The following is a 22,526-nucleotide window of genomic DNA, read 5'->3' as shown; positions in this document are numbered from 1 at the left end:
TTGCTGTTGTCAAAGTCTACATAGGCCGCAATGCAAGATGATTTATTGCCCTTTACTGTACAGCGTGCCGCCTGCAGACCTTTATTAGAAACGTGTAATCCCGCCGATGGCATGCTCTCAGGCAATAAAGCGGAACCAGTAGGCCCAATAGGATATGAATTGCATATGCATGTAGATAGGTCCCTAGCGGAATATATATGATATTTCCATCGATCGTGAAAAATTGAACGCATCGCAATTAGTATCATAAAAGTCGATTACGATGTTTTGGAGTAATAAACGATAGCCGTAGCAGGAATGCTCCATTATTGAGACCACACAAAATATCCTCTCGCCATGTAAATTCGCTCAGTTGAGTTGCTTTATGTGCAGTATTCATGAGACACCGTCGTGTTAGAATGGTAGACTTTTTCGACAATTTTACTAGTTTTACAAATGTATGGTTTACCCACAAAACCATCTATCACTCTAGGATCCACGTGGGCGGCACTACACAACACTCGTTTTTATTTTAATGGTATTGTGATGGTTGTGATATTGGATTGTTATAAGCTAATGGACAAAATACCGATAGCTTATCCTGTGGTAGAAATATGCATGTTCCAACAATGTAAACTATGTATACGTGAATCAAGTTGTCGGGATAACGTTCACTTTACATCAGGCACGTCATAGATAGGTACGTTTTTGAGTGGCAGCCTTCTTTGCATGTCACGAACAGTCCAGATGACTGTCCACTGTCCAGGGACGTTATCATGACCGCAACTGCTCTGTGCTCACCATAGATCAAGTTAAATCCTAAAGTATCCCGCCTGCCATCTACCGGGCATTGCATAAAGGAATTTGCCTGGGACATTATGTCGCTTATATTGTATTGTTATTTACGGCAAAGTTTGAATACCCCTGATGCTAAATTGCTTTCATGAACTAGCTGGTGGTAGGCAGATAAGCGAATCTCTTTATAGAAGTAATATATTTAAAGGTATCCTATCTTTTCCTGCCAAAACAAATAAAACGACATTATAAAAAGTGGCATAACAAAATGGATATATCTTTTGAAATGTGTCGCAGATCTCAAGGCTTTAGACGACAGCGCAGGCTGGGAGCGCAGCTATAAACAGTCCGGGCATACAATGAGCCCTTTTTGATGACAATTCATGCACTTGAGAGTCGTGAATCTGTTTTTCTGACGAAAACCCCTTCCCTTGCAAGATTCGCATTCGACCGTGCCCGAACCTTGACAGGATGTACAATGTCGACGGATGTTATATTTCTGCAAAATATAAGATGTATTATTGTATAGTCATTTACATTGCTCGGAATTTAAAACTCCGTAGCCTACTGATGAACAGTAAAAAGAAGCTAATCAAAGACTAGGTATTATTTTATACGCCCATGATCTCTTCGTACGCCCTCATGTTGACCATGATGTAGAATTCAATCGGTCTTCACATTTTGAGATCGTGTTTGGAGAGTCACGGTTAGTAAATATATCATAAAAGCAATATGGCCGCAATGCAAAATTCGTTGAATGGGAATATGAGCATAGCAAGGTAAAAATATGATTTCCACTATAGCATGAACACCTCATGAACAAAAGTCATACATACAGCGACATAAAAACGTTATTTTATAAGTCACATCTTCCTCTCAGCAACAACTCAGTCGATGTGCCTGTCCCAGAGTACTTGTATAAAAACACATTAGAGCCACCAAACAATGTGGTAACGAGTAGGCCTAAAGGTAATACGCCCCGCTGCTACGAAGCCAATAACCTTCGAGTTGGTGTTGGACAAAGGACGACTTTAAAATCCCTTCTTAGGTGTTTTGGGAGATGTTCCAAACTTCTGGGTCCCGGTCATAAATTGGTTCGGGCGAAGGTTTCGTGTGGATCGCGACCATTGACGTTCAGCCTAATTAAAATCCTACTAGAGAAATTTGTGACACCTCCCGTAAAAGTTTCAATCACAATGAGGTTAAAGATGTCACGACATTGACGCTTCTGAAATGAAGGCTATTCAATAGCTATAGTAGCTCAGAACATGGTGTGCAACCTGCAGCCCGAATTTATTCAATGATTTAGATATACTTATTGCATCTGGTCCCTAATGGCGCGCAAGTACAGAATTCATTTTTCATAATGCTTATCTCGATTGTAATTTGTAATGTATAGACTGACCTAACAAAATTCCCTCGATAAGTATCTGGGTGAAATTCTGAGCCATATATTATCAATATTGCCTATGCCGCTAGAAAGTCTAAAATATAACAAATTCATTGACTCGCTGTTCACCTAGTTATTCGAATTTCACAACATTTTAAATACAGGCATATTGCAAATTCCACTTGGAAAGTAGTTTCATCAACAACAGCCTACGTTTCCGCGAAAATCGCCGCAATAGGCATAATAAGCCAGACAAGTCCTTCACCGCGAATAGTAGGGTCGATAGTGATTTCAAAATAGCCATCAATTGACCATAACAAGCAGCTGGACTTTGTTAACCCACGATCTTGACACAAAACGTTTTCTCGCGTACATTTCTACGTATCCATTGTTCATACAAGTGCGAGTTACATATCCCTTATTTGTCAGGTGCTTATGCGGCGCAAAGTAAGCCCTAAATCGCCAGATGTAACAGATAACAGACGATTTCAAACGAAAAGACTGGCACGCCTTATGTGTCATCAACACACAAACAGGCTGACGATATCAATTCGTGTGTGGAATGGATGAATCGCAGCAAATGCCATTCGCATCGACAAAATTACGGATGGCGAATGATGACCACACCGAGAATTACAATGCAGTCGTACTCACCGGGAAATCTTGGAACCGTATCCTCAAATCCCCACAGTCGCTCATTTCCTGTATTTCATCGAACCCCTATAAATTATTTCTCGTATTAGTGAAAATAGATAATATAGCAATCTAATGATCGTCGATCCCCAAAATATTATGTTGTGTCTAATTTGATAATTTGTGAATTGGGCGTTGTTGTAGTTCCTACTCACAACTAGGGCTGGGCAAAATCGAGTACCTGAGTGATTCGATTCTGAATCACGTAATATGCTTCGAGTCGAGTCGAGTATTCGAGTATCACTCATTATGACGTCACGACAGAATTAATATGTCTAAATTCAAATATGTAAGTTTTATGCGACCACAAAGGACATAATGCCTGTTATCCATCACATTAAAGATAATTTGGTATTTTCTCGGCCATACTGATCACAATGCACCTGGAGACAATGTTGTGGGATGGCCATGACTTCGAAAATTTGCTATTTCCAGTAACGTTTGTACTTAGTACTATGTGTTTCGTATGCTACGGTACGGCCAATCAAGGTTTCAGGGCTTCAATAGTGAAAATTAGTATCGAAACCATAATTCTCGTTGATAAATTAACTTTCAGTGGCGAGGTGCGTATAATTCCAATACTCAAAAAAATCGCATTTTACTACTCGACTCGAATCATTAAAATTAATACTCGATTCAGATTCGAGTACTCGAATCATTGTGCCCAGCCCTACTCACGACTCCGAGGGTCTGATTTGTTCTATAGAACAAAATATTGTATATCGGCTTTGGTGAAGAGACCAAACCTGGTCGTTAGGACGTACGCTTCTGTTAATAGCATCACATTGTGTCCATGTATTGCATTGTGCATTGTACATTGTCCTGAGCGGATGAATGTGATATACAACCGTCGATTATACTGATTAATTGGGTGATCCCAATGGTACCAAAACTTTCCGAATTCGCCAGTTTCGATTTCGAGACTGAATCTAAACTGTGAAATAATTTCATGATCCATGTCAGGTTCAGATCCAGTAATGGTTCAAATTCATCGAAATATCACATGAAAGTTATTAATAATTCCATGTCCAAATGCTAATTTAATCCATTTTGATATAAATTCGTCAATCGCGAATCCGATCCAATCATTCAATTCAATTTGTTCTAATCCATATCCACGCTCTTCTCTTGTACACAAGTACCGTTGCCCGGGATTGATGAATGGCATGGAAAAGAGGATAGTATACTAACGCCAGCACAAACTCCATCGATATAGAGCCTTGGAAGAGATGGGATTTGATCCGCGCTGGCGACGCCCAAACGCTTACAAAGCTCGTCCTTGTGCATAGGGTTTTCGTACACATCTCTGTTCTGAAATGATCAAGATTGCGCGTGAGAGGGGACCAAATAAATTGGAATGTGGCATTTTACTTCAAATTTAACCCGGAACCCTCGCAGTATTTTTAATGCCTCGTCGCATCTGTAGGCGATTGACCGATGGATTCTCAGTGAAGTAGTATAGAGGATGATTTTACCTTTGTCTTCTTTCGCGACCTTGAATGTACGCACAGAGCGAATTTTACAGTAGCCTATACGTATTCAGAAGTGGTAAAAGTACTGTGCATTTCTACCAAGTAGCAGTAGAAGTAATGCTTCAACTCGCTACTCATTTACAAGTAGTAGGCTACAGTAGCGATTTTCGAGACATGCTAATATCCCTTCAAGTACATGGAAATAGAAAATGAAACTTTTTTGATACTCGAATTAGTAGTCAAAGCGGGTTTTGTGGAGAGATGGCGTACTTTTATCAATTAATCAGAAATATGGCTACTACGAAATCGCAACATGTATCATCGCCACTTATACAAAACGAATGGTGACCCTAAAAACAGGTATAATCCCGGAATAGATATGTTTAGTTACTGTGATACCGCAGCTGTTTCACGCGGTTTATGACAATTACAACTCACGAAAAAGACACAGACTGGGCCCAATCTACCTTCTTCTTTCCAAATTTCAATGAAAAAAGTACGTCTTTTTCCTAAAAACTGTTCAAATACAGGTTTTAGTAGTACGTAGTTATAGTACACAATACCTACTTGAATACTCGGAAAAAGTAGAAGTACTTTTGTTACTGGCGACCTTTCCGCGCATACATATTTCGAACGACAATACATATAGCATTTGATGAAGGCATACATGGCTAGAATATACTGAGCAATCAATGTCAAGGGTAACTTGGTACGAAAGTCTTTAAATTTAATGACAGCAGAGAAAACAATTGAAGATATTATAAAGACTAATGAATTATCCACATACTCTACGCATGTATTTCGATCTTACACCCACTAAGCGGACCAATTTATAACTGACTGACGTTCAGCTTTAGTGGTTGCTCACAATATGCATATCAGTATTCGCCAAATGACTTTTCGTTTAGGTCTGATTTACAATACTATTTATCCACCATTCATCTACATTTATTACGATTCTACACGATACACATGTTAAGATCAGAGAAAACACCCTTTATTGATACAAAGTATTTTTGGATACCTTTTCGTTTCGTTCCGTGAAACTAAAATGTTGAATCCCGGCTAGTACGCGTGATTTTACCCCGACGATGTCGTCATATTCCTTGTCGTTTCGGATAACGTTGAAATCTCCTGTGAATGCTCCTGCGACCGTAGCTCTTCGACCTGCCGCCAGAAATAATCCCGATTTTTTAGATCTCTATATCGTGTCATTGCGACTATGATGACTTCTTAAGAGCTACGAACATTTGAGAATGATATCAATTCTCAGTTGTGTAATTTCTGGTGTACATGAAATAAACCAGTGGGTCTCAACCGTGTCGGGCCTGCGGGCGGTTAAATAATTTAAAAGCAAATTCTGCGGACCGGTGAACTATCAAAAATCAAAATTAACCCAGAATGAAATTACGACAAAAGTATGCATCTCAACACAATTGAACTTTCGAATTTCTTCGTATTTTAAAGTTTTCTTGCCATCCAGATAATACTGGTCTTAAACGAGTCGTATGCTACCTTTTGCGCGGTTTTGCACACCATTTACTGCATTGCGAAGTGGGATAAGTCAAAAGTAGATCCCAACAGGCCAAGATGTGTTTTAAATTTTTAACTTCCTTTCAAGTCCGGTGTTTAATATCCCAATTAATGGACAAGCGTTCAACTGCTTAGATTTCGAAATAATGATGCTAATATATATTTAGCCGACCGGTCGAAAAGTTGTCACGACTGGGCGGTTGAGAACCACTGATATCGACACTTCGTGGATTCCAGTCTTCTATTCTTATTTAGCGGATTTTTTTAAAGGTGTATGTATAGGCTAATTATGACATAATTGTGTATATACTTTCAAAAGACATGTTGCATGGGCCCATGGACGATAATCACCCGATACAGCCCACGTATACGATATGAAATGATTGGAACTCTCAAAATAGTCGGTTCAATAGCTTTAGTACGTAGATATTTCGTCAAAGAAGCTATATTTACATTATATATTTTTCAATTGTCCATGTCAATCCACTATGACGTCACAAATGAATATTATTGACGTCATGGATTAAAAAAACAACAATAAAAACATGTTTTTAATTAGGGCCTTTTTTTAAACATGTTTGTTTTAAATTGATTTTTGTTTTAAATGCAGCACTAGATATAACTGAATTCAAAGGTTCATTTGCTGTCGAGAACGCCGCAGATACAGCAATGAAGTCATATCAATAAAATTTGGGAAGTGCCTTTTGCCTCGCTGTAGCACCATCCACGACGGTTTTGTGTGTCGCGATAAAACATGCGCAGCTATATCTATATAGTGTCGTAAATAAATAATTAAATAAAAAGAAATGGTATACCGACGAAGTTGCCATCGTGATGGTAATGCTCATCAAATTGCTTCTGCGTTTCTGGGGTGACGATGAAGTTGCTTTGCTCCACCTCAATTTCTTTGTAGGCCGAAGGTCTTGGTCTGTTTTCTACTATGTCGGCTTTGTCGTACCTTACTTGGAAATCAAAACCTTGCGGTGGATGAGTTGTTTTCTTGTTCTTGTTGCTGTATTAAAACTGCAAATTTGTTTCATCTTTACACATACATTACTGTAACCAGTTCAATTGTAGATAAGATATTTTGTGGAGTACAAGTGGCGAATGGGACTTCAGTTCGATGTCACTATCATTTTCAAGCCATGGTCAATGGTCAGTTGGTCATGCGTTGATATATGCGTATCAAATTACAGCATATCCCGCTTCGGGAATAGTGTGGATGCTAATAGACATCAAATGCATACGATGAGGGGCTCATGTAGTTGGCAATGTGATGTAATATGCTGGTAATCCACCTACATGCGACCTGCCTATCTTTATAAGAAAGGAATTCAATCACAAAAAACTGTTGCAAACGAACTATTATTGCGATGTTGCTAGATTTTTGTAAATTTGATTCGATATATTTTTTCAAAAGTAAGCTCATAATAACGTTTATAGTACTCGCGTGCGGCTTACCAAGAGATACTGGAAGAATAAAAGACAAAACAGAGTTGAATTTCAAACCAAATGACTATTGTGACGCAATACTGTAGAATCTGTTAACGGCTTCCATATAAACCGAACCGTATAGCAACAGTGCTGCGCATAATAAGAGGAGCGCAAAACGGTAGTGTACGCATGAGACAAAAAAGTACCAATAAACTTTGCGAATGTAGTGTTTCAGAAGAAAAACTAGAAAAAAACATGGACAGACATGAGTCTAAAAACGCCCAACGGAGGATAGAAATTTTGAAACTACATAAGAATTCTTCATGGGGGCAAAGAGCCAGGTTATTCAGATGGATAAATGTGGACGCAAACCGTTTTTACACGATGCTTTGTTGCTGCGGTTCAGTTTCAATTGATGCTATCATTAATCCGACATGTTTTGCGTCACAAACCGACATTTGAATAGTGTATTCCTTTCATATCGCGATAAAACCGCGTATTTACGGCTTACACTCGCGATTTGCTTTTTAATTCATTCAACTCACCATATTTTGAGATCTGGAAAAGAGGACACGGGGCCTACGATATTCGTATCGTAGGCCCCGGAGGACACTTTTCAAAAATAATTCTGAAAGCTGCAGCACCGCAAAAGAGCACTGGTGATTTTGGAAACTTTTCGACCGATAGTATTGTGTTGACTAAAAAAATGTCATCATTTCGGTTCGACTCCCGAATTACCCGCTTTTTTACGATAATGTGTGGTGTCGACTAAAAAAAAGGAAAAAGGTTATCCCTTTGACTCGACTACCGTTTTACCCGATTTTCTGTCTTTATGTGGCGGTAGCACTTGATAAGAGGCACGCGAGAAGTTCATCGAACTAGTAAACGTCATTATGAACGTACTTGTGAAAGCTGCATTAAAATTATGTACCGTGACGGAGTGACTCGATATGTCTGAACTCATCAATACCGGCCACTTGTTTTCTTGTCTAGCAAACATGTGCAATAGCAGATGTATCATGGACGTAAAACAAAAGCTTTCTTCCTGAGTCGCCCTATGAGTAGAAATAATGCTTCGCACGGACATTGCTTCCGATTATTACCACGCACTAATACACGTAAGATCTGACTTACCTTTCTAGATTCAAGTAATCAATATCATTGTGGTCGCTACCGTGAGCGCCATCTATCTCGTCCTGATCGGAATCCGAGTCGGAATCAATGAACGCATTTTTCCATTGGGCACTGAACACAACAGCAACATAGATGTATTCTCAACACAATTTATGAATCCTTATTGATGATATGGTTACCAACTCACATTGATCCCGTTGGTTTTGGCTTTGGCTTGGGAGTCTCGGTCTTCTGTGGTTTATTTTTCGTAGGGGTGTTATGGTTGGGAAGTATGCGAAACCTGCACGAAGAAAACATAAATAGAAAGTGCACAACTCTGGACTCTGATCACAGCACTGAATTCTGATAAACTTAATAAATTGCAATTCTGAATTAAGTAATTTCTGACGATGCTTGTATGATTATATTATTATCATATATTGTAATGTGCTCATTCCCGAAGAGAAGCACAGGTGCACCTTCGATTTTTTTTCTTCTTCTGGAAACCTGGCCTCTCAGTTCAAAGCCCGTTATACATCAATTACTGTAACATAAAACGTGATGTCTACTGTGGCAAATTTCAAACTGACTCCTGCTGGCACGTTACAGTGCCAACGCTTCTTTCACTGTAAGTTAGGAGGCGAGTAGCATCGCAGTAAAAGTAACTCCGCAGTAACACCAACGGTTGGAATCCCATCAAGGTAGACATCGAAACCCCTTGTCAAATTTTGACGGTCTAAGTAAGCCTACGGTTTTACTGGGGTATAAATGGAAAATGGTCGCCGGTCAGTGCATTAAGTCAGATGTTCAGGAATATAGATTGAAAATCAGCCTGGTGTAAAATGATCATTGTTTGACCACAGATGCCCAAACATCATGGATTCTATAACGAGTGCTGGCTTCCACTATCGGTGCAGCCAAAATAAAGCAGAAACGTGGATTCGTCACCGATGCCAATGACATTTACATACCAATAACTTCTATATACCAATAAAGGGAATGTATGGTAAGTCGCTGCATGCACAAACCAGAAATAATAATGCCGATGACACAAAAAACAGCGTTAGTAAATGCTGCTTAAGATGTTGATAGCGAGTAATGGGAAACATGCGTGTTGTACTGCTCACCGCGTTCAGCTGTGCTACTATGTCAGTAAATCCAAAACATAAATATAGCGCATACCGGGGACTACGTAGTATCACAGTAATGCGCTCCCTCATCGTCTGGTCGGATTCATTTCATTGCTGCCAATTTTGTTGACGTATAACAATAGATCTACCACACACTATTTGAACCGAGCGGTCCAATGTTGAATAAGTCAAAAGGAACAATTCTGGATTGGTAATGTGACTGGACAAGGGCTGTTCAACAATAACCTTTTTTCCTTAATCTTGCGGGCTACGTGATTAAATCGTCAGGTTGCCTTAAAAAACGACGCACACCAAATTTGAATTCATTCCAACCAATATTCGCGGTTTGCGTAGAGTTTGAAAATTTTGAATTTGCCCAGAAACGCAAAAAAATTTTTTTTTCAAGGTTTTCCGCCAACCCCATGAAATTGTTGGGCTGTCTTCAAAGACTATGCAAAACAAATTTTACTCAATTCCAAGCCGTAGAAGCGGAGTTATTCCAGTTTTTCGATGAAAATTCTTGGATTATACACCGATCAAGGATAATCCCAGAATTATCAAAGAAAAACTGATATAACTCCACTTCTACGGCTTGGAATTGAGTCAAATTTGTTTTGCATAGTCTTTGAAGACAGCCCAACAATTTCATGGGGTTAGCAGAAAAATTTGAAAAAAAAATTTTTTTGCGTTTCTGGGCAAATTCAAAATTTTCAAACTCTACGCAAACCGCGAATATTGGTTGGAATGAATTCAAATTTGGTGTGCGTCGTTTTTTAAGGTAACCTGACGATTTAATCACGTAGCCCGCAAGATTAAGGAAAAAAGGTTATTTTTGAACCGCCCTACTGGACATATTGGATCTGACGGTACGTGTATAAGAATAGAATAGCTAACATTTGTAAACACACATTTCCTAGAGTGGTTTTATCTTAAGTCGACGGAACGATAAACCACAAATGTGGTGGCAGGGAGGAGGTGTGTCTCGAATTATAATGAAGTATGCAAGACTAATACAGCTACTATTATTGTTTAGGCGCAAATGAAAGACATGCTGTTTCCAGCGAATAGTAAGGAGATCTGGGACCGATGGACCGACAAAATGGTTCCAGTTTTTCTGTTTGCAAATTATGTGCTTTTCGCATCCGTTGGTAGTAAATCGCGGCTCAAACAAATACTGTTCCCAAATATGACCGACTTTTTACAGCTATCCCATCTCCACGCCGCATGTGTTGGGGCGCCGGTTCTTAAGCGGGGTTCACTCGAACCCCAGAGGTTCGCTGGAGGTCATGACACACATACAACTCACACAGAAGAAGTAGCAAGGATTTGCAGCAAATTTTCATTATTTTATGTAAATAGATTAGCGTGAAATCGTGTTTTCATTGGTTTTATTCATTTAGTACCGATATTGATGCATAATTGATCTTGTGCACCAGTATTTATTAGTAATGTACTAGATGAGGAAAGTCGCAGATTTTTATGACTAGGCGAAATTTTTGGGATTATCGAAGGATTAGCGTAAGGGTTCGTCACGTTAGTAAAGGTTACGTGTGCAATACGGGCACTAAGCTACACACTTCACCTTGCGATCTTTCCGCATTCTTTAATCAGTTCGATTACGGTTTCGTGAGATGAGTTGTAGACGCTCACACCGTTGATCGATATCAAGAAATCTCCGACTTCTAATCCCGCTTCCGCCGCAGGTCCTGTTGGCTGTCAAACGAAGTAGAGGTTGCGGAATTGATTGTTTTACTAGTGTTTATAATGGTTGTCCGAGATATGAGCATGCGACAAAATGAGGACCGACAGTTGAGCGTGGAACACTTACGCATGCGTCAGTTCAGCATGTGACTTCATAACCCTTTATAACCCTCAAATTAACGATTATATACATCCTAGCCCCAATCATAACCCTAACCCAACCCTGAATCCAACCCTAATCCGCCCCTAACCCGTAATTTAACCCTCATGCTCTCATGCTTAATGGTCACATGTCGAAGCGTCGCATGCTAAAATGTCGCATGCTTACTGCTCATTGCTCATATGTCCAGTCCAGTGTCCATGGACCGTTTATCATACCTCGATACTTTCAATGTAACACGGGCTTTCCCCGGCAATCTGTACTCCCCAAGACTCCCCATCACGTCGCAACACATCGATTGTGACGCAGTCCATGTCAAGCTATATTTTTAGGTATACTTATCAAATACAGAGGGTAAAGAATACATCGGTCGTTAGCTCAACGCCCTGATGATGTAGTTCTGTACAAATAAATCTGATTTATCCTAGTTCGTAATCCAAAGCTTCTGCCATTGACCCTTATTTCAACTCGCACACTCATGCACAATAAATTATGCGCAGTATCATCGCGTAGGAGGTTATCAATAATAGATAAGACACGATCCATTCATTCTAGCGTTGTGCAACTATCTGCCTACAGTTTTTCCAACCAGGTCACAACTCCTTCAGCTATGTTATTATTCTGTCGTTATTTGGTATTGACATTTTCCAACAGGGACTTCGATTCAACACTCCCTCACACATCATCGCTATCGTAGAGTAATCGCAAGGCTTACGATGATAGTCGTTGCCGAACCGCCTAAGGCTAATGCAGCATCGAAAATACTCAACGGCAATCGCATTCACGCGAACGGGGCCCTGGATTTAACACCTTTACGTACTCGAAATGTCGCTTACATAACACCATTTACTCAGCTTGATGCTAGAATTCTACTTGCTTAACTGTACCCGACGCGGTCTGCGATGTTGTGGTATTGGAAGGGTGTCTGTTGAAGCATCTTCACGCTTGATAAATCTCGTCGCGTATTTTGTGTGCTTCGCAGAATCATTCTGTGAGATTCGCATTTCCTCGGGAGATACAGTAGTTGGTTGTTGATGTAACACGAACCGAACGGATTCAACCAAGGCTCACGCTTGAATAAATATATCGAGAAATACCTGGTAGTAAGAGACATCGCGAAAAGACAGTCGTAATTCCTATTCAGATTCTTCGTGGACTCAATTATTTACTTTGGGCAGCGTGGCCTCACGGGCTTTGCTACATAGCCATGATCAGTAATATAATAGTATACAGCAGGGGTGTCAAACTCAACTGACGTCACGGGCCGGATTCAACACTTCAGATCGCTCTCGGGCCGCAGCAAAATTCCTCAGTCCCAAAATACTTCAAAATCCATACTTCATTACCCAGCCTCTACAATATATTACGGATCAGAGGAGTTCTATTTTTGCTGCACTTTGATTCACAAACAGGGGAATTTGCCATAATATTATGATTGGGCTGCTGAATTCAGTTAAAAACCGATAAAACAGTGGCTCCAACGATGATATAAGTTGTCATATTTCTAAGCTCCCTTCGTTTTAGCGATGCATTGACATCAACCCCGCGAAGGCGTTGTGAGTAATGCAAAAGATTTAACTGTAAACGCGGACGGTGAAATTTGCTTCATATTATTATATCGCGATTCGGGTTTCTCTCGAGGCTGGAGACCTCTATTTATTATATTTTCCATGTGACCTGCATATGACAAGTACTGTCTCGAAGGATTATTTTTAAGATTTGTTTGAAATATGGTGGATAATGCACGCATTTTTCAATATACTCAGAATTGCTCCGCGGGCCGGATGAAATCACTTGGCGAGCCATATGCGGCCCGCGGGCCGTATGTATGACACCCCTGGTGTACAGACTGCCATAAATTGAGAATTCCGTATGTGCGTAGTTCCGTCTACTCATTACTCATTCAGTCATTCATAAACATAATTTCCAAATACCATGCATAAGCGGTTCCTAACACCCAAACTATCGCTGTTGACTATGTTCTATAAAAACTCATCAACACTCGCTACTAGGGTTACCATATTTTGGAAATCTAAAAAGAGGACACTTCTTCAGAATTTTCGGACTTGCAAAACCGGAGGAGAATTCTCAAAAAATGGTGAATTTTACCCACTTCGTGGTCGGTTGACTAAAAAAAATAAAGTCTCTTCCCACTCAGTTCCCGAAATACCCGCCCGAGCGTCACTTCGTTGCTGATTTACGGCATCTCAGTCGGATTTTGCTATAATGACCAAAATTCTCAAAAAAGAGGACAAATCCTCTTAAAGTAGAACGTATGGTAACCATACTCGCTACGTCCCAACTGATGAAATGTTTCCAAATAACTAGATAAGCCAACAATGTAAATCAAATTGCAAAATCAATATAAATGTACGACCTCGCAGGGCTTGAAATCATTTCCATGTGGACAATAGAGTTGTTGATTTGTCACACTTATCAAACCATCAAAATATTTCTCGGCGCGATATACGAATGAATGTATTGCGGCATTTTACTTTACATTCAATAATACAGAAAATGCGGCTTCTCACAAATATGATGTTAAGCTCCACGAGAGCATGGAGATCTGCAGCCGCGGCAGGTATAAAATCAGATCGAACCTTTTGAAGAGGGAACACGGTGGCTTAGTAAGAGTTTATTAATATTTCGCATATTTGGTTGAGACACGGGAAACAAGACAGCCGCCATGGCTCAGTGGCAAGAGCACCGGTATCGCAATATTCATGCCTGGCCGCAAATCATGTCGGCGAATATCACCCTATAAATCCAAGCCCCTGACCAGTGCAGCAAGGCCCATTCCAGTATCGGTCCAAAACCAAAAACAAAACAGTACGTCAGCAGACATTAAAAAAAAAACAGTGACACCATATGCCAGTGCATTTTAACCTTTTAGAGAACCATCGGCACTTTTATTTTTGCATAAGTTTCAACCGCACAAACTAATTGAAAATTATTATAAAAATGAAGAGAGATAATGCGTTTTTATTCAAATATCTAACAAGTATAGGCTACCCGTTTATCTATGACTAGGAGGAAGCGAGAGTATTGAGTCTTACAGGCATAGAAGCAGCATCGTCACAGAAAGCACGATCCACGTCGAATGCAGCTTGTGGAGTTGTCGTTTTTCGTATTCATGGTGTTTTCCGACTATAGCCTACAATGTTAATTTACACCAGACCGATATTATTGATTATGATTCTGCATCTGCCGACTTGTTGCACGGCCCACTTCTAGGATGTTTCGACTAGTCGGAGCGTAGATAAACCGCCAACACTTAGGGAAGGATACTATGGAGTCGACATTGTCGAATAATTCTTATTCTATCAAATGAACGGAAAATCTTAGATGATTAAAATGGGGTCGCAAGCACAAGAGTTTGGCAGTCCCGGTATATAAAGCGCAGCCTACAACCGTTCAATTCAGTTAACCGGACCGTGGTATATGACCTATGTATCGAATAATAAAATCATGTGTGTTGTGAATATAAAGCTATGTAAACCGCCACACCAAAGTAAAAATAAGCATTTGATCAGTGGCATGAAGTTTCAGTAATTGTTAGTTTGAAATGAGTTTTATTTCCAGGGTATCTTCTGCTGTACAACTTCTTCATCATTACCATTCCGTCCATAGCAATCTTGTCTTCAGATCTGAAAATGGTGGACAACTGCTAAGTCAAGTTCCTCACTGATCTCGATGATGACATGGTGAAATATTGGGATATTCACCAGTGTTTTTCCATTTTTGATCACCAGGAATTTTTCCCTCAACGAAATGTTTTATGAAATCTTTGGCGCTTCGGTTGGATCGCAAAAGCTCCTGCAGCAGTTCAATATATGCTGCTGCCAAGCGCAGAGTGTCAATCTAGAAACAATTTTATTTAGTTAGAAAGTGAGAAAGATTCCTGATTAATCTGTGAGTGGCTTACGGAATCTGATTCGGATACCAACCACAGAAACACTTTCACAAGCCATGCCGAAATATCATCGGCTCTTGTACTGCAATATACTGATAGCATATTAACAATTCCGAAGCAATATATTATGAACCTTGGTCGCTGCGTCGCAGACCTTACCGTTATAAAATATTGAGACGAAAACTGTCATATTTTATTATATTAAATTTAGTACAAGTTATAGTGCGATTCAATGAATATTCGATCATGTCCTGTCACATGATCAGGATGGATTTCTATAATGAAATAACTAAATAATGGGGTTTATAAAAATTGCAAAGTCTTTTGATTGATAAATCTGACCCCATGTGGGTTGCCAGCCGATTTAGTGATAGGAGTATACACCTTTTTCTTTCCCCCTCAACTTCAAGCTACTTGCATATAGGTACTAAATTATAGTCCGTATACGGGGTCTACGTAGGCCCCGGTCCGTACGTCATCGTTCAACAACTTCTTGAATTGTTATAGCATTACTTTAAAATATTGCGTAGATATCTATGGCATTACTTCTTCTTGTATATTTGTGTATTACCAATGACCTATTTGTCCACCTCGGACGACTGCGGACGTCTGTGCGTTGCCAACTATTGACAAATAACAACGCACCTTCGATAAGCGTCTTTCACAAGGAAAAGCTGGTAAACAGTAACGAAGTCGGGAAAAGCCTTCGTTAATTGTCCTCACGCGGCGCCTCTCCCGAAAATTGGCCGAGGTTATAAGTCTCTCTTGGCGACGTGTTGTTGGCGCCCATTTGTGCTGATAATCGTTCCTGGAACGTTCAAGAAACACGATAGGCTGGACATTGACGTTTATTTCTCTCGCACTATAGGTCATCCCAAAAGAAGGTGAAGATTTATATACGTAAAGACTGGTATTTGCTCGTACGTATTATTGAAACGTGGTCGTGGTCGTATCCAGCTCGGATGACACGCTATGCAAAATCCCGTCGAGAATAATATGAATCACGAGTGGCTTCAGCAGTCATTACCCAGATATAGTCATGTTTTCAGATATTGGTGTACTACGACCAGTATAGCCCACAACTATCAGCAACCGATGATTGAGACCTACCAATGGAACGTTTCACTGATTGCATTCGCCATTTGTGGCTCTGACTGCTCGTCGACGAAATTCTGCTGTATTTGAAATAGGGACTCCGAAGACTGACATCCCGCTGAAGGACAGCGGTTACAAATCTTTTCAATGTAGTCGATGTACGAGGTGCTGCTTATTTGGTTCAAGAATTCGTCATCGAAATTCGACAGTCCTGTAGATTTCGGAGCTGGTTAAGAAATCCGACAATTTTCCATTTTGTGTTCACTTGTTTCCAATATGTTAACCAGTTGGCCTGAGGTAAGGCATTGAATCTAATTATGTCTCATTTAGTAATGCACTTCCAATCGACACAAAGTATATTTTATTGATATTACGTGTTAATTCAAAATATATCATGCACTTTAGTACATGTATAACATTACCCATTATGTCCTGTCCAATGATGGGCGAAAATCAAATCGCTTTCGATTCCAATATAATCCAAATATATAGGCTCTAATTCACACTCAAATCGGTTCATATCAATCAATATCAATCAATATCAATCAATATCAATCAATCAATCAATCAATCAATCAATCAATCACGCCCTGGCATGGTCACGATAAACTTGAGCATCCACACTAGATATTATACTGGCCTGCCAAGGAAGGCATAAATTTAAATTCAATTAAATCCGTAACATAAGTTGATTCATTGCTCGAATAGACGAGCTGTACCGTAGTTAAGTCAAAGGTTTTAAAATCCTGTAAATGATGTCCCTTGTACATACGGGCTATTATTAACTTTGTAATTCGTGCAAATAAAATACACTGTGGCATCGCCTGCCTGTCATTTGGGCTTCGAAGACGGTGACGCTTTATTGGCTCCGCAGCTGCCTCTAGTGCCGCCATCTGGTTACTGGTAAGAGACTTCATAATTGGTCTTCAAAATCTATACGCATACTGGTTTAATATAGTCGTCCATTGCAGTGGTTTATTACAATTCTCTAGCTTAAAGTCAGAAATGGCAATCACACTCACAAGTCTAGTGATCCGTTATTTCAGAAAGAGCCGTGTCTAAGAGATGCTTGGGTTAGTTAAAGGCAGTATGTGAAATTCTGAAATACAGTACCTGCATGAACATTTGCTTCGGAAACTTCATCATAACTGCGTCTCTTTGGGGGTTCGACATTATCTTGCATCTGATCGCGGTCATGATGAATCTGATGACGATGCAGAAGATTACGTCAGCGTCTGTTTCGAACTACGCAAGCACAGAAGAATTAAACTTACCTTATTTTCTTTTCTGCCAATCTCCTGAATATCTCGGTCTTGTAGATTTTCAGACGAGACCGTCTTTTCCCACAGTCCCACAAATGTAATCCGCGGCTCCCTTTCGTCAACCGACAATGAAGAAACATGCAATGGCGCAGGACCAATTGAATGATTGTTACTGTTCATTCTTATAAAATGCACCTTATAGAATAATCTTCCCCGTGTGAGGTGTGAGAGCAACGCCTCATGAGCTTCTTTGAACTCAGGAATAGTAATGTACCAGAATTTATATGCACACAATCTATTTCGTAATTGCCTCGATGATTATCGCCAAATCGAACGGTAACAAAACGTGATTTGTTTGTGCAGCAGTATGCATTTGTCATGTTTGAGGTGGCGATGTCACTTGATGTCAATTTACCGCATAAATGTATTCCTAAATCGGATGCACTTGTAGCTTAGCATTTGGGAAACGTGTTATATGTTGTCCAAGACAGACTGCGACAATAAAACCTGGTCATAATGGAGGATTAAGGTCCATGAGAGAATGATTTCGATTACACTTATTATGCACTCTTTACATAGCAGGATAAGCCTCGCACAGCTTTGCATATCATCGAAATTGCGCCCCATTTGCAATGACCTTTATGATCCTTCGCTGCTGTAATTCCCGAAACGATATCGCAATCGTGATAGTTAGTGATCCTGCTCTGAATGTATTGCATATTGAATAGGGTACCATATTTTGAAATCCGAAAAAGAGGGCATTTTTCCGAAATTTTGAAGGCTCTGATACCGAAGGAGAAAACGGATGATTCGAAAAGTTTTCGAGTAATAGTATTGTGTTGATTAAAAATTAAAAAAGGTCATTTTTCCCACTCGACTCCCGAAATACCCGCCTCTAACTTGTGTTGGGCGAGTTGACTAAAAAAAGTTCATTAGTCCTATCTCGCTCCCGAAATATCAGTCGGGCCGTATTTTTCGTTTATGTTCTTGCCAACTCTGGCACGTTTCTAGAAAAAGAGGACAAAATCCTAAAAAAAGAGAACATTTGGGCGTCCTCCGAGGACACTTTCAATTTCTCCAAAAAAGAGGACAGGAGGTAACCCTAATACTGTATTTTTGTTTTTCATTATTCGCTTGCGTATCTTTTCCCGATTTTCATTTTAGAATCGATTACATGTTATCACCGTGTTGCAAGTGAAATTGTTTGCGCCTCAAAGGTTCAATATCCAACCTATTAAGCTGGTTTGTCATAGTTGTTACAGCCAACTCCTAAATAAGGATGTATTTTAGTGACAGGTGCCACCTCATTCCATGAGATAAGGTTTATCCGACCATTGCAGACTCGAATTTGCTATACTCGTTTGTTAATTACTAGCTGCTTGTTTTACAAATCAGATAATACTGTGCATCAATCCTTAAGGAGATCACGCGGGTATAGCGGGTTCTGTTTACATTTGGGCTGCCACATATTGCGGATTTCTTGAGATGGTAAACGAATACAGACCCCACTGCCACCCTGGGATATATATCAATAAGAAAAGGTGTATTTTATTAATTTTCACCCAGCGGAAGTGTGCGAAAGCACAATTTGATACTTGAAAGTGCCGTTTCCCTGATTTATATCCTACGCTAGTGTGGAAACGGTGACATTCACGATTTTCAATGTAATATGAAAGTATCCAGTATACACAGAAACAGTTCAGATTCCAGATTTCAGTTCTGATCCACGGATTTAAAAATCTGCAGAATACGGTCGCAAATCAAGCGCAACGAACATCTGCTTCAAAATCGATGGGTGGATAAATGCAAAGATTTGCCACAAACCCAGGATTTCATTGCTCTGATATGTGGCCTATTTTTCAGCACAGGGGTTGTCAACAAGGGTGCAGCAAGCTGCTGAGAGTTTAGCTTGAAGTCGTGAGTTGCGGATTTCCTGTATTTGAAATCAAGTTACGTTGCGATTCGTGATTGAAAAGTCATTGACTCCTGGCGCCTCGGAAGTTCGACGAAAAAAAAATCGCCAGGAAGCATCGTAGCACGGTTAATACCAAATGGATGCATGCATGGCGAGATAGTGTATAGTGGTGTAGTCCACAGCTACAACAACAATGGATTACGGGTTCGAGTCCGACCGAGGTCAACTCCAGAATTCCTACCTAAGTGCTGGAGGTTTATCTATAGGCTATACTCCTCGCCGTATCATCCGTGTAAGCAGTGTCTTATAAAAACTTGGAAGTGGGCTATGCTACAGGTCGGCAGCTACGGAATAAAAATGAAGAGATATGGCCTGGTGTAAATGACCATACCAGTCGACAAACACCATGAATACCACAGACAACGACAACAGGAACAAGAGCAACAGCTAAAACTGGATCCATTTTTGTGACACAATTTAAGTCAGTGCATTGTTTCTCGGTCAGCAATTGTCGATTCCCATGAGCTAGATACAGTGCGATGATGGACGGTTAATGATGCGCTGTCTAAAATGATATTGACATTTCCGGAATAAAAACTACCATAACTTGCTAATATGACAGGTTTGCTTCTGTTATCAATTCGGGCCGCTGACTTGGGGCCACGAGGCCTTTTTGGCTTAGCCTTCGTTATTACTATATATCAGTGGTTCCCAAAAGGTGGGGAATTCCCCATTGGTGGGGAATTCAATGGTTTCTGGTGGGAAATAGAGTCTAGACGCATTTGTTCAAAATTATATACAGGACAGTCTACATATTCATGGAGACACATGCGCAAATCTGGTTACCAGTTACCTGGTATGCATGTATGCATGTATCGCAAATTATATTGCGTGTTGTTCACAAAACCTCATTTTTAACTCTGGATGGCCATGATGGCGTCACAAACGCATCCAGCACGACTAGTTTGACGTGAACTAACGTTTTCGTGAAATTTTGAGCGTTACTGGTGATCGGTTCACAATACGTTTTATGTTGTAGTTATAGGCGATTGTCTTGCGCACTAGTGCGGTTGTGTGTCGTTGTGTAGTCAAACCAGCAAATAGCTGCTCTGTGATGACAAAAGTGCTGGGTAGTGGAGAACAGGACCGTAACGGCCGCACCCTAAACCCCCCAATGGGGAAGGGGGGGGGGGGGCGAGCTCGAAGGAGCCCAAATTATTTCGTGAATTAACATAAATTAACGTATTTTTTTTTAAATTTACGCCACTTTTTCAAAAAAAAAAATCGCGTTAGCTGCGCGATTTAACATTGCCGAATATCTGATTATTGGGTACCCTTCCTCCACGAAAATACGTAGAATTTATAGAAATGGAGACATCGGCGTCGGCCATTACTGAGCCACAACGCACTAAGGCATATGAAGTTATATGCCATGTAACATGCAGCTCCGAGAAGTGTGCCAGAACGATCAGCAGCGAGAAGACCTTGGCCGAGAAGAAATGCCCTTGTGGTGACCCAAAACTTCGATATATATACAATATACATAAATGTTTAATTGGCTGAATGGCTAGCGCCAAATGTCGTGGCGATCTGAACCCCACAGGACAAATGCCATCCCGCAGGGAGAAATTATTTCCCAGTAAAGCAATACCAATTTGAAATCGTGTGTGCCTTTTAGTTTTGGCGATTTCCATGTCTTTTGACATAGCAGATATAGGAGGTCACTAAATAACATAATGTAACGACCTCAATATACCAACGAGTCCGCCCGAATTTGTTCAATTCTTACTTAAGGGTCCTACATTTTCCGACACACCTCACTCAGCTCTACCGGTAAACCTCATAACGTGAGCGTAGAGAGGATAAAAATTGATAGCAAAATATATGCAATTCCCGATCATATTGACCGATTCAAACACGAATTATATAAATTTTTCGCGCTTCGCGCGTTCATTGGAAATGAAGCGGCGCACTGAACAGTAGACCCAATGTAGCTGATAAGTTGCAGAGAAAAAGCGTGCAGGTTCAGCAGGCTGAGGAGATTCTAGGGGCCCAAGACCAACGTTTTTATGGCGGGGCTTACAAAGTGCTGTTACGGTCCTGGGGGGAATGAAGGCTCAGAATAAATCTGGTCCTGGTGGGGAATGAAGACAAAAAGGTTGGGAACCACTGCTCTATATGCTGCAAATCTCAGGCTACGTTGAATCAGTGCGTTTCAGTTTCATACGAGGGAATTAATTGAACTCTACCAACATTAAACATGGATGATAAAATATATTCGCCAGGATGTGGAAAATGAGCATATACACCAGGGGTGGGCAATTATTTTTCCCTTCGTGCCATATGGGAAGCATAAATATGTTGGCGGGCCGAGTAAGAAATTTTAGAATATCCAGCGTATTGATTTTATTTCTAAATTGGAAGCAATGAATTGCACGAATTGGTGCCCAGGGGAAGTGTTGATTTTGGGGAATGACAAAGTGACGGTTAATTACCCCCAAAAATATTCATTTGCCGTCATATTTTGAAACAATGTTTAACATGATACATTTTAAACTCTCTTTAAACCCCTATCCGCGTTTTCCTATCAATAAATTGAAATGTATTCGGAATGGCCAAAACAACCCATCGTCATCCCCCAAACGTTGGTCTTGGGCTCCCCATAGAGTTCTAAATTAAGCTCCTGGTGGCTTCGCCCCCAGACCAGCCGCCATCGAGATGCACGATGCACGAGATGTCTTTTATACACTAAATGGCAGCGTCTATGCGCGCGAAGCGCGGAATTTTTTCATGATTCATGATTCAATCGGTCTATAATATAGGTAATTGCAAATATATTGCTACATCTTTTAACCTCTCTCAGCCCACGTAGTGGCTTACTCAGTTTTACCGCTAGAGTTGAGTGAGGTACTGTCTTGGAAATCTTCGGGAGGGCCCGTTG

The 22,526-nt window shown here is 40.4% G+C and overlaps 2 protein-coding genes across 2 annotated transcripts; both read right to left on the bottom strand.

Moving 5' to 3' along the window:
* Positions 1 to 851: 851 nt before the first annotated feature.
* LOC145439397 (glutaredoxin domain-containing cysteine-rich protein CG12206-like) lies at positions 852 to 12,080 on the bottom strand. Its single transcript, XM_080316880.1, has 10 exons — positions 11,619 to 12,080; positions 11,122 to 11,252; positions 8,618 to 8,710; positions 8,431 to 8,541; positions 6,678 to 6,874; positions 5,354 to 5,496; positions 4,229 to 4,351; positions 4,049 to 4,168; positions 2,819 to 2,884; positions 852 to 1,273 (listed from the first exon to the last, which is right to left on the bottom strand). Exons 1-10 carry the CDS (start codon positions 11,712 to 11,714, stop codon positions 1,112 to 1,114), a joined length of 1,242 nt encoding a protein of 413 aa, XP_080173006.1. The 5' UTR covers positions 11,715 to 12,080; the 3' UTR covers positions 852 to 1,111.
* A 148-nt stretch (positions 12,081 to 12,228) lies between these two features.
* LOC145439398 (uncharacterized) lies at positions 12,229 to 17,916 on the bottom strand. The gene is made up of 6 exons (XM_080316881.1): positions 17,683 to 17,916; positions 17,522 to 17,612; positions 16,424 to 16,619; positions 15,959 to 16,121; positions 15,126 to 15,261; positions 12,229 to 15,047 (listed from the first exon to the last, which is right to left on the bottom strand). Exons 1-6 carry the CDS (start codon positions 17,848 to 17,850, stop codon positions 15,013 to 15,015), a joined length of 789 nt encoding a protein of 262 aa, XP_080173007.1. The 5' UTR covers positions 17,851 to 17,916; the 3' UTR covers positions 12,229 to 15,012.
* Positions 17,917 to 22,526: the final 4,610 nt, after the last annotated feature.

This window comes from Botryllus schlosseri, chromosome 5, assembly GCF_051294905.1.
Source record: "Botryllus schlosseri isolate E-star chromosome 5, Bs_hap1, whole genome shotgun sequence".
Lineage (NCBI taxonomy): Eukaryota > Metazoa > Chordata > Ascidiacea > Stolidobranchia > Styelidae > Botryllus > Botryllus schlosseri.
The sequence above is the reverse complement of the archived record's forward strand: the minus strand, read 5'-3'. Positions and strand labels throughout refer to the sequence as shown.

Coding starts and splice junctions, on each gene's coding strand:
- LOC145439397 (XM_080316880.1), bottom strand. CDS start 11,714: ATGGACTGCGTCACAATCGATGTGTTGCGACGTGATGGGGAGTCTTGG. Junction 11,253..11,618: donor GTTACATTGAAAGTATCGAG/GTATGATAAACG, acceptor TTCGTTTGACAG/CCAACAGGACCTGCGGCGGA. Junction 8,711..11,121: donor GAATGCGGAAAGATCGCAAG/GTGAAGTGTGTA, acceptor TTCTTCGTGCAG/GTTTCGCATACTTCCCAACC.
- LOC145439398 (XM_080316881.1), bottom strand. CDS start 17,850: ATGAACAGTAACAATCATTCAATTGGTCCTGCGCCATTGCATGTTTCT. Junction 17,613..17,682: donor TTGGCAGAAAAGAAAATAAG/GTAAGTTTAATT, acceptor CATCGTCATCAG/ATTCATCATGACCGCGATCA. Junction 16,620..17,521: donor CGAAGCAAATGTTCATGCAG/GTACTGTATTTC, acceptor CGAAATCTACAG/GACTGTCGAATTTCGATGAC.